Here is an 11,889-nt window from a genome sequence, read left to right on the forward strand (position 1 = left end):
TACACATGGTTGCTTCGCGGGCTCGTTTTAGATACCTGAAGGTTTGAGTTCGTTGCCACTAAAAAGTTTGTCGAGACGTGAACGAGTTCGGCTAATTATGCAGTCAACGAATAAAGTTAAAAGAAGTATGAACAGATTGTGACAAAAGGTGAGCATAGAGGTCTTAGTTAAGAGTATAACCTGCAGTTTGCACATGGGCTAGATGTCAATATTTTCAGGAAGTGCAAGCGAAATACACTTTTGAACCGCAAGTGTAGAGATTTCATTTTTTTCTTTTATTAGGATAAAGATACACTTTTTTAAGCTTAAACTTATCTTAGTGAACCTGTAGTCTTAATATTTTGTTCAGACCATACAAAGTTGGAGTTGCTACTTTATTTCAGATATATTCGAGGTCATGGGGGAAGATTTTAGTTCGGGACTTTTGGAGGGATCTTCTACTACATCTGGAGTACCCATTGAGCACCTGGACTATGGATACATAGAAAAGTGTTCTAAAAGCAAGGAACTGGAAAAAATTCTTAGAGTTTTGCGGTAAGAAACTGTTTTTGATTGTTGCATCTATTTCCGGTTTGCATCGTGTTAAGATCTGATCAACAGTCAATTCTCCCCATCCTATTATTGAGGTGCGTATAAAGCCTCAAACACTTTTTTATGGTTAGCATACAACTTCTCCCTAAAATTTCAATGCATTATACAGTAAACTGGTCATGAGAATCTACACACTTATCAGTTCAAGGGCAGAAGCTTGATTAAGCACCATATTTTCGACTTAAGTTTGAGTCAATGTCTTGCCATATTATAGGAGAATAAGTACAATGGTATATGAAGGGTGGTCCTTGGGGTGCCCCTGACCCCCCTCTTGTAAGTCATTTTTGTCACATAGAGTAAAACATGACATGGAGGTTGACATAACAATCTTCGATATGGTGTGACCCCCCCCCCCCCCCTTTTGAAAAATCCTGGCTACACTCCTGAAGTAGTCAGATCTTGTGAGTTCAAGGGAGTTGTGAGGTACTCCATATCATTAAATAGACATATTTCTCCTCCTTTGTACCAAACTCTCACCTTCCTCCTTCTTCCTTCCTCCCATTGGGTACAAGGTTCAATAATTTGAACAATACGTTGGATTGAAATTCAGCCATAGCAGGAAAGAAATGTTTTGATCTTCTAATGGCAGACACTGACTTCTTCCCCTCCCTCTCTTTTGTCTTGCTGAATTTCAGGTCTGGCGAGGAAGGCCATTATCCAGAGCTTATCAAATTCACAGAGGAAAGATTACAGAAGGTAAATCCTAAAAGGTGAGTTTAGCAAACTCTAATAACCTTCTTTTGTAAGTCAGACTGAGGATGTTTCACTGGTGGGCTGTGTTCACTAAAGAGGTCATGGAAATCCAACCTAACAGATGGTGGTAAGTGGCCTAGAGAATGAAGTTAGACTGCAGATAACTACATTGTATCCCTGAAATCTTTATCTGTGGCATCTACTTGAAATTAATGTTGTTATTTTCTTGTTATACATTTGAAGGGGTGCTGCTATTTTTGTTGATAAATCCTTATTGTATGAGACATATCTTGGTTCTCTTCTCTCAATCTCTTTATTTCTTTGATAGCAAGAGTCTTCGTAAAGAACTCCCCATCAACACTTATCGTGACTTGACTAAATCAGAGCACCAGGAGATAACAGATGACTTACAGGTTTGTGTCTTGTTCACAATGTTTTCACCCACATGTCGATGAAGGGTTTGCACTCACAGAGGTGGATTCCAGCAATAAGTAATCTTAGTCCAGACTATGAAATGCAAATTACAAAGGTTGGAATCAAATCACTCAAATCCAGGCCTGTCAAAGTCTCAGCTAGGTATTGCCATTAGCTTATTTCTTGGCTCCCTGTAAATTCATTTTGAGTTATATTAGGAACCTAAGAATATGGAATGGTTTGATCATATGTATCTTATGGCTGTGTTCCTGATTATGACTTTTGTAAGATATGGGGTAAATACTGGGCTTGAGAGCCTCATTACATTTCTGACTCACTACCTTGCAAATACAGGCCTTAAATCAGTTTGTACCTTTAACCTAAACATTTTGCACTTCTTGGAGCCCTGCTCCTGTTATTGCAGCTTTAGATGGTAGTAGTTGAAATGTGGGTCATCTAGAGCTTTGGGAAATGTACATACCGGACAGAGTATTTCACTGCAGGAAATGATCAGATGGTAGTTTCCTCTCACACTGAGCTTATCCCAAGCTATCTATTTTTTTTTTCAGGATTGGATGGCAAATATCAATGAAGAGGATGAGGCATTGAAGAAATTAGGTGGAACTAAAGGAATGGAAAATGATAATCTTCCTCCTATAAGAACAGCAGCCAGAAGTGAAAAACCTCCTGCTGAGGTTTGTTTAAATATTGTATGGAATTCTCTGCATATGATAAGGAATGATTTCTATAATACACTACAGGATATGAACATTTTAGTCAGGATCTCATACCCATGGTTGTAGACAGGGTTGTCAGAAAGCTTTGTTAAGGGAGCACACTGTAACCCTTTTTTTCCCCCACTTTGATTGCTTACATAAATGATATCATCCATGAATGATTTTAGCATAATTTGGCCCATCTCTCTCATTAGCAGCCTCAAAAACCTACAGCTGAAAAGAAGAAGCCAGTGACACCACGTAGCTATCATGAATGGGACAGGTAAATGAACACTGCTTGAAATGTTACATACTACTTCAGTTGCATCCATCTGCATCATTGGCTGTAATGTGATGCACTGCAAATCTTCACACTTTGCTTTCCTACATGGCAGGATTTGCCAGTTCAATGCCTCTGTCTTCAGATAGAAACTCTTGGTGGATTATATTCTAACAGCTGACGGAGGAGTTCTCTAGTTTCACAAGGAAAGTGATAATATCACCTCTTCCTCTAACCTCAGGCAGTGATTGGCAATCAAAGGTGTCTATGCCTGAGGTTCTCTGATTTTAGGGGATGATTCCCTTTAATTCCTTCCTATTACTTCTCCCATTAGAGTATATTTTATTTCCTGATGTGTGAGAGACTTTTTTTGTTGGTAGAAAGTCCTGAATGCACACAAGAAAATTTTGCATGCAAGTCTTACTCCATACTCAGAGGCTTCAGAACTAATTAAAGCTGACAACAATGTCAGTTTGCCCTTTTACATTTTTATCCCCCAAGATTTGATCCTGATAAGGAGATAGAATCTTTGGAGAAACAAGAGGAGAAAGAAAAGAAAAAGATGCAGGAGAAAGTGAGGGCAACTAACAGGAATGCAATTTCAGCAAATGTGGATTTGACAGGTAATGTGCAGTTATGCTTGAGGTATATGAAACAAATTGGAGAGATTTGAATTTGAAGGCTGCTCTGACAGATTCAAAAATTGTAAACTGCTCAATACAGTCTGGCCAAATTCCCCCTGCAAAGTGTTGTTAAGTGCCATGAGCTGATGGATATGGTGCTATATAAATACTTCATAACTATTATTATTACAAGTACTTTGTTCAACCCTTTAACTCCCATAATGACCAAGACATAATTTCTCCATACAAGATCATGCAGACAAGTGATAAGAAAAAAGAAAGATATCAATTAAGGGATTATTAGTTGATCCAATACCAAATTCTCTAAACTAACATCACAAGAACTATATGATAGACAGTAAAGAGAATTACAAATGAGATCTTAGGAGTTAAAGGGTTAAGATGAGTCACTAAATAAAATGAAGACACATGGGGTAGTGATTAACTTGTTGGAATTTTTATAGAAAGGTCCAGGTTTAAGTTCCATCCTAGATTACTGCAATGTGTTCTTGGATAGGTAAAATACTAAAAAAAAATGAAGTATGACACTTGGTGAATGCATGGGACATTTCATTTCATTTATGTATTCGATGGGGATAGTTGGCCAAACTAAATAAACAGTGACTAAACATTAATTTTAATCAATTCTTTTATTTATCTCCTCCACTGTTAACTATGGTATGGTAAAGTCAACCTGTCTGGCCACTTATTGCTAACAGTTTCTGTTGCTGGACGTAATTAGGGCTACAGTTGATAGACAGTTCATGGCATGCTATCCCCAAGCAGTTTTGCCATGGGTCTAGGGAAGCACTAAGGGAGACAATTGTCTTGCCTAGTGCTAGGCATAAGGATCTACACAGAATACTGACCATTATGCTTGTGTCTAGCTTGTACAAATTTCTACTGCTTGATAACTACCTTGTCATTATAATTCTTTTTCAAGATTCTTTTCTTTTCCTCTCTACAATTACAGGAAAGAGTGACACGGAGAGGAAAATTTTTGCTACCAGAGAAAAGGAGAAAGGAAATGAAGCATTCCAGAGTGGCCATTACTCTGAAGCTTTGACCTTTTACTGCCGAAGCATTGAACTGGATCCAAAAGCAGCAGCAGTATACAACAACAGGGCACTTGCAGGTATAAAGTGCTCACAGTGCACCCACTGATGATGATGAGAAATTAAAGTATTTCCTGTTATTGTCAAAATATTGTTCCTTCTGATGTGAATTGTATAGTTTCAACTGCTTGATGTACATAAGCTTTCTTCTGGAAATGAAGAAGAAGGGATACATGTCACCTTTTGGTGAAAAGTGTGTTGTCATTTTAATTTAATAGCATATTTTCTTTATCCTAAAGAAATTAAACTTGGAAAGTTCCGAGAAGCTGTTGATGACTGTGATCATGTGCTTAGTATAGAACCCAAGAATGTAAAAGGTACTACATTTAATGATTCACAATAATTATCTTCGCATCCAACTGTATTTGTTTCCAATAGTTAAATTATGAAGGGAAAAGCTATCCATCTTGAAAAATGTAGGCTGGTAAACATTTTGTTTTAATGTTTTGGTGTGCAATCTGTGTTTTTCTTTGTGATTCGCAATCATTCTTGTTACATTTTAGTTTATAGTTTCCACCTTTGTGAATTATTATTCAATGCTTCTTTGAATGATGGACATTTTTTACAACATCCAAACGAGTAATTGTGACTATCACAAAATGCTTCAGAAATCCTTTCATTTTGAAGGAAATACAAAGCTAACCTATTACCTTCTGTCAGCTGGTATTTGAAGTAAGGTCATGCATTGAACTCTCTTTCGCTTTTGTTTTCTAAGCTTACTTGAGAAGGTCCATTGCTCATCGAGGGAAAGGGCTTAATGAAGAAGCCAGGAAGGATCTTAATCAAGTGCTTTCTATTGAACCTAAAAATAAACGAGCCTTGGTATGTGTTGATAAAAATTTTATCATATTTTTGTCATTCTCTGTCATTTAGTGGTATGTATAAATCAGAGTAATTTTGCTTCAATTAGTTACTGCTGATTTGTTTAAACACAGGAATTGCTTGATGAATTAAAAAAGAAAGAAAACAGGTAACTATTGTTGTGTAGTGTAAATTAAGAATTGTTTTTGTGGTTCTTGTTGATTTGTTCTGGAATGTTATATTTCTATATTTATCACTATTTGAAGTGTTTAATTTGCATAAGACTCAAAACTTTTTCCTATCAACATAATGTTCACATCTGTGAGTGTTTTCTTATTATGGAGGTTATCAGTAATTTAAGCCTTTAGCGCTTCAGATTGTTTATCACGCTGTCGAGCACAGGTATGGTGTCAACTTCCGAGGTTGAGAAAAACAACCAAATGAAAATAAAAAGCGTAGCTTTTTGGTAATAGTAGTTAGTTGGAGTTGTTGTAGAAAGTAGTTGAAGCTGGAGTCAGAGTTGAGGTTAATTAGAGAGAAGTTTACTGTGATTCGAGGCTTATGGTACATGTAGCTTCCTCTTAGCGAGCTTGCTTAAAGTAGACAACTCCTAACATCTCAACAATGTTTATCGCTGCCTCACATTTGACTGTTATTACTATTTCGCTCTCGATTTAAGTTTGATACATGTTGTACAAGTATTAGTTCGTGAAGTGTTTTAAGTTGAGAGTATCCGACCTATTTAGATTCGCGCGTATTTTTTAACACAGTTTTCAAAAGCCACAGAGGAACTTCTTTTTCGTTTTCACATGGCCTCGTCTAAGCACGAAAGGGTGAAGGGGGTAAGCTAGGAAGGAGGTTGGGTGAGTAGGGGGGAGTGACACAGGGAGAATTCTGTGCGTCTTTTTACTTAGGTTTTTATTTACTTCTGTTTTAGTAAAAGTGAAGAACACAGCAAGCTTGGTGGAAAATCAGCGGAATCGCACCAAGACAAAAGTGAATTAAATGGCTCTGAAAGAACTTCTTCTAATAATCATAGTTCTGTTAAAACAGAAAAAGTGTCGTCAATGAAACCCAAAGGAAAAAGGATGAAAATCATCGAGGTTGCGAGTGAAAATGAACCAGAAACTTCTGCAAAATCAAATGAAGAAAGAAACATTAATGAAACGTCAACTAAATCATTTACTCATCCAGCAGACAAAGCAGAAACCATTCAAAGAACTATGGATGGTGAAGGAGTGCAATCGAGCGGTAAGGAAGAAGTTAAGAAACAGCCCCAGCTACCTGGATTAGTGCAGAAGGCTCAAGAAGATGCCACACGACTGTTTAAACTGGGAAGATTTGCTGAGGCAGCGGAGCAGTTTACAAAAGCTATTGATATACTGAAGCAAAGTAAAGAAGGTACGGATTGATATTTTTGATTATGATTATTTCAAAGTTATTAAGGATTTCAAGGGAACTCCTTCATGTTGTGAACCATACTGTTCACAGAGTCTGCGCTCGGTAATATTTGACTGAAACCCTGAACTTCTTTGGACAGATTGAGCTGCTGTAGTCCTCTTAAAACCGACTCCAGGACATGTCAGATACTTACGGTATTCACATGACTCAGAGGAACGAAACAGAACAAGTTAACTTCACTGGCAGATTGAAACTAACGAACGATACTCGGCACTTACAGCTAATGACAACACTCCGAACATAGCCAATACTTTTTCACGAACCAACATTCAATTGGGAAACAACTCCTCACTTGACCCAGATGATGGCTTCCACTTAACACTCCAACCCCCCTAACTTCTTCTTACAGCATCATCCTTGAATCAAACATTACGGTCTTGATGAGAAAAGGAAACGATCGCTTACGAAAGAGGCTGTTAATCTTTAAACAAATTTTGTTTTAGTAACAGGCAATGTATAGACAACAATATGGAGAAACTACAATTTGATGTCAGGGTGTAAAGGGTCGCTATCTCCGCTAGCAGTCATTTTTCAGAACTACCATCAACTGGAAGATCATAAAAGAGGATCAGTTGAGTTGTTTTTTACTATTCTTATCCGCAGAGAAAGTCGTATCCCGTCACGCCATGTGTGCTTTGCTGTGTAACCGTGGCTCGTGTATGATCAAGATTGGTGACTGTACTAGTTGTATAAATGACTGTACATCTGCCTTGGAGGTTTCACCGGGTGCTTTCAGACCACTCCTCAAACGAGCCGAAGCATACGAAATCTTAGAAAAGTAAGAGGTTCTTTTAGTTTGATTTTGATACTTTCAAGCACAAAATTCAGACATGAGGCGTTCAAATTTGTACACGTTACGAAGGATCTCTTGCGAGAAACAAGTAGTACCTGTAAGAGTTAGTCATGCAACTCGCGAGATCGAAACGCAAGTGGAGGAAAGCGCAAGGAAAGCGCAAGGAGAGTGGAAAGAGCCAGTAACGCGCGAGAGGAGGAGCTCCTTCCCCTCGTGTATCTCACCCCTCGCGCGCGCTTTCCTTGTACTTTCCATACGCTTTCCTTGCGTTTGCCTCCGTTCGCGTGAAAAACGCAAACGTGAGACATGACACCATTAACTTCTGCGTTCTTGATTGTTGTTGTGCCAGGTTCGACAAGGCTTGGCTGGATTACCAAATGGCGCTGAAAATCTCCCCTCAAAACAGCATTGCATTAAATGGAAACTACAGGTGATAACTTCATGAAGGTTTTTTTAAATCTAAGAGGACATAAATAATACTTTTTCGTTTTGTTATTCTTCAATTTTTCCATGCAATAATTAGCATATGTTTTCTCTGTACACTGAAGTTATTTAGTGTAATATGCCCTTGCGAAATTTTTTTTGGGGGGGAGGGGGGGTGTTATTTTTCGCCCCACCATCTTGCTACACGTGTTCATTGGTCTATCTTTAACTTTTCAATTTGCAAACGTCTAAATACGTCAACTTTGGCAGCAAAAGAATGACTTTGATTCAACTTGTGTAGGACTTCAAAACATCTAGAACGTCGGTTTGGAACGAACTGGAGAGGGAAAGTTTCCCCAATGGAATACTCACCAGTGATCAAGTCTTCTGTAGCGCCGCCTACCACTGACAGCTCATCAGCTCACCCTACCCCTACACAGTCAGCTGAAGAAGCCACAGACCAACTCCATCCCTCCCCTCCACAAGGGATAACCGAAAGCATGCCAACCACCACTCATCCTACTGTGGAGGCCCCTGTTGATCCAGCTGTGAGGTTTGCACAGTGTAAAGAAGAAGGGAATTCGTTAGTAAAACAGGTAGATAACGTGTTACTTTTGTTGCTGTTGTTTTTATGCCAGAGTGTGTTTATATGTTTCCTTATGTTACAAAAACGAAGTGCTGCTTTCGCTTTTGTGTACTTTTGTTTGTTTGTGTTTTTTCATTTACTTTTATCATACGCGCACAAGCCATGGAGTCCGCCATGTGGCAATTTTTGTAATTAAAAAATATCTTTTACGTATAGAACGTGTAGTCGATCCTTCGTGCAAATTTTAAATGTACTTAAAATCCAAGGTATATTTTTATTTAGAGCAAGGGTATTTCTCCTTTTCCCGTAACAGAACCGCTGCGAGGAAGCTGTTGCGCGATACACAGAATGCATTAATATTGATCCCATAAATGTAGCAATTTATACAAACAGAGCACTATGTTACCTGCGACTCAATCAGGTAAGAGGCTGAATCCTGTTAAAAGTTAAAATTAAAAGTTCTGCATACTTGTATGAACCTTATTTTTATATTCCTCTAGAGAGAACGGACCTCTCTTTCGTCTAGCAAACATTGACTATTATTTCTTTTACTTATTTATTCCAAATTTTTTATTATTATTTGGATTCTCTGAAAACTAATCAGTTTCCTTTTGTCTCAAGCACGAGCTGGCAATCGATGATGCAACAGAAGCTCTGAGACTTCAACCTGATAACGTGAAGGCTCTTTTCAGGAGAGCACTCGGCAAAAAGGTTTGTTTCATTGCCGAGAGAGAAACATGTAGGGTATGACCTTAATGGTTGGATTAATGTGATTCAACCGCAAATGATAAGAAAACAAGAGAGAAAGAATGACGCCTTTTTTTTCCTTTTAAAAAACTTAACACCCGAAATAGCGGGAAAGAAGGTTCCCACTGACTCACGGCTCGTGAGGCTTACAGCTGGTAAATAACAGCAAACTGACTAATCACTTTCCACTAACCGGACTGATAACACTCAACCGACAAAAAATCTCATTAGACTTCTTCTTTATGGTTACTTCTGGTCGGTTTGTGAACACATCGGTCACCACCCCCCACAGTAATCCTTTCCTAGACTACTCTTGTACAAACAATTACACTACACGCCCTAGTTCAAACCGTATACAGTAGTTGGAAGAAGTTGCTCATCGTGCTTCAAGTTGTATCGATTTCAATGCGTTAGTTACTGTGTACCACATATTAAGTGCTGAATATTTTTTTCAACCAACTATAGTGTTCGTAACAGTCTGTAGTCATGGCAATTGTTGCTCTGTTGGTATTTGACAGGCGTTAGGGCAGTATGATTCAGCTGCAAGAGACTTGTTATCCCTCCAGAAGATTGAACCGAAAAATGCTGCCGCCAAGAAAGAATTAAAAATTGTTCTCGACATGTGCCGTAAGGTATTCCAACAAGACTCTGTTTTCATTAGTAAAGACTGACTGTGCTGGGATATTGCCCACCTGCAATAAGATACCAAATGAACGCTTTGTACTTGCGTTTACGTATTTCAAGTTTTTTTCTTTCATAGTTAAAAAAAAAAGAAACTCAAACTGTGATCATGTTCACTTTTGGCAGGAACGCAGGTCATCACACGACAAAAATGCAAAACTCAAAGAAAGAAAAGAGGAAAAGAAAGTCGAACAACAGGCACCGAAAATTAGTCACGAAGAGACGAAAACAAAATGGAAAAGAGTAGCAATTAGGGATGTACAAGATAGAGACCACGAGGTAGGTCGAGTAAACCCCCCTCCCCACCCCCACAGAACACTAAAAAAAGGTGTCTTTTCCGGACTCTATTTTTATCTGGATCGAGTTCCTTTTAACTGGTTATGGAATCTCCTTTTGAGCGATGAGAACAACGAGATTTTACCTGAATATTGTCAAGCCCAAAAACGACTAACGCGTAAACAAGTTTGAGTAATACAACGTTTATTTTCCTCGCACCCCAACAACGTATGGGTGTTCGAGGATGGTACAACGAGAGAACGCTAAAGGAACCACATCTCCCTTCTCTTGTTTGTGTCAGGTCTTCAGCACGCTATCCAATAAGGATTGTGATTTCAGAGTTCACTTCCCGCCGTATAAGCCTCTGGTGTATTGAAGTCATACTTGACCCTTGCGTATCACTTCATGATAATGGAGTGTGCTGCCTTCCTGTCCTCTACTATGACTGATGCTATCTTTTGTCTCCCAGGAAGACGAAGGGCCAGTCCCCTCGTCGAAACAGCCGTCTCCTTCTACAGCTAACAAGCTTTCAGATAAAGCGCCAATTAATCCAATGGAAGGGACTACAACTGGAAGGCCAGTCAAGCTTGCAAAGGTTGACATCTTTAATGAGCAGTGATACTGTTTTCATCGTCATTTTCACTTCGTTTGCTTCATCTCCATCCTCCATCTCTGATCCTTTTTGTTTCACAATTCCTTCCTTGGTGATCGACGATCACTTCAACGTTTTAATCGATTTTGAATTTTGCGGATCCTACGATATCTTCGCAAAAAAATTCGTGGCCCTAGATGAAGCTTCTGAAACAACGAGAGTTGTATCCATCACTGTGAGATTTCATTCGATTTTGAATTTTCATCCTCGTTTTCGGGAGAAAATCGTGATCCTTGACGTAGCTTCTGTAACAATTAAAGTCCTATCACTTTCATCAACGTGATGGCGTTACATCACTTAAGTTTAAACATGGTTGTTTTTCATTAGAAAACGCCGTATGATTTCTTTCAAGCGTGGAACTCGGTGAAAAAAAATGATACTAAAGATTATGCGGATTTACTGAGGCAGCTAGAGACGAAACGCCTCACCAAAGGTACAAAGTCCGTAAAGATACTTGTTATGCTGGAAATGGGGAACGGGGGGGGGGGGGGTGTGAAAGGAAGGGACAGGAGAGAGGAGTGATAGGGGAAAGAATGGGATTAAAAGACAAACAAGGGAAGAGGGAATGAAGGATGAAAAAAGGAGAATTAGAGAATAACAAGGAGAAAAAGAAATGGGAAATAGAAGTGGATATGTGAGAGAGGGAGGAGGGTTGAGAAAAAGCTCACATGAGGGAAGAATAAGAACCGTTAATCGATAACGGATGAGAGGAAAGTGGGATGCAGATCGAGAAAGAAAGAATGGGAAGAGAAAGGGAATGAATTTAAAGGGGGGTCGATAGGGAGCGGGGAAAGCAAGAGATAGAACATGTGGGAAAGGGGAGGATAGAAGGATATTAAGAAAGGGACACAAAAGAGAATAAGGGAAAATGGGAATATAAATTACCAAGTAAGGGGCAAAGTTTAGAGGAGTCCTCAAAGAAGGTCGTGTACTGACATTGCATGTTTTTTTTTTTTGGTCAGTTCTCAGTAATAAACTTGATGCTCCAATGTTAAGTAGCATTATAGCAGCCCTCAGCCAGGAAATTGTTCCACAAG

General features: G+C 38.9%; 1 protein-coding gene across 5 annotated transcripts in view; it reads left to right on the top strand.

Annotated features, from left to right (window-relative positions):
- LOC113667618 (sperm-associated antigen 1) overlaps positions 1 to 11,889 on the top strand; it is a 12,675-nt gene continuing 786 nt past the window's right edge. For 2 of the 5 annotated variants that reach the window (XM_027183472.2, XM_089187893.1), the window contains exons 1-22: positions 1 to 148; positions 384 to 534; positions 1,227 to 1,301; positions 1,613 to 1,697; positions 2,268 to 2,393; positions 2,630 to 2,697; positions 3,196 to 3,317; positions 4,291 to 4,452; positions 4,672 to 4,749; positions 5,148 to 5,254; positions 5,368 to 5,402; positions 6,171 to 6,634; positions 7,298 to 7,472; positions 7,837 to 7,917; positions 8,212 to 8,506; positions 8,810 to 8,917; positions 9,118 to 9,207; positions 9,762 to 9,875; positions 10,051 to 10,203; positions 10,670 to 10,795; positions 11,180 to 11,285; positions 11,815 to 11,889. In XM_027183472.2, the coding sequence (XP_027039273.2) occupies positions 398 to 534; positions 1,227 to 1,301; positions 1,613 to 1,697; positions 2,268 to 2,393; positions 2,630 to 2,697; positions 3,196 to 3,317; positions 4,291 to 4,452; positions 4,672 to 4,749; positions 5,148 to 5,254; positions 5,368 to 5,402; positions 6,171 to 6,634; positions 7,298 to 7,472; positions 7,837 to 7,917; positions 8,212 to 8,506; positions 8,810 to 8,917; positions 9,118 to 9,207; positions 9,762 to 9,875; positions 10,051 to 10,203; positions 10,670 to 10,795; positions 11,180 to 11,285; positions 11,815 to 11,889 (2,782 nt within the window). In that variant the 5' untranslated portion in view covers positions 1 to 148; positions 384 to 397. The remainder of the gene's footprint in view (positions 149 to 383; positions 535 to 1,226; positions 1,302 to 1,612; positions 1,698 to 2,267; positions 2,394 to 2,629; positions 2,698 to 3,195; positions 3,318 to 4,290; positions 4,453 to 4,671; positions 4,750 to 5,147; positions 5,255 to 5,367; positions 5,403 to 6,170; positions 6,635 to 7,297; positions 7,473 to 7,836; positions 7,918 to 8,211; positions 8,507 to 8,809; positions 8,918 to 9,117; positions 9,208 to 9,761; positions 9,876 to 10,050; positions 10,204 to 10,669; positions 10,796 to 11,179; positions 11,286 to 11,814) is intronic. The other 3 variants (XM_089187881.1, XM_089187898.1, XM_089187888.1) reach the window with 2 other exon arrangements.

Source organism: Pocillopora damicornis, chromosome 1 (genome assembly GCF_964200805.1).
Source record: "Pocillopora damicornis chromosome 1, jaPocDami1.2, whole genome shotgun sequence".
In the NCBI taxonomy this organism is placed as follows: domain Eukaryota; kingdom Metazoa; phylum Cnidaria; class Anthozoa; order Scleractinia; family Pocilloporidae; genus Pocillopora; species Pocillopora damicornis.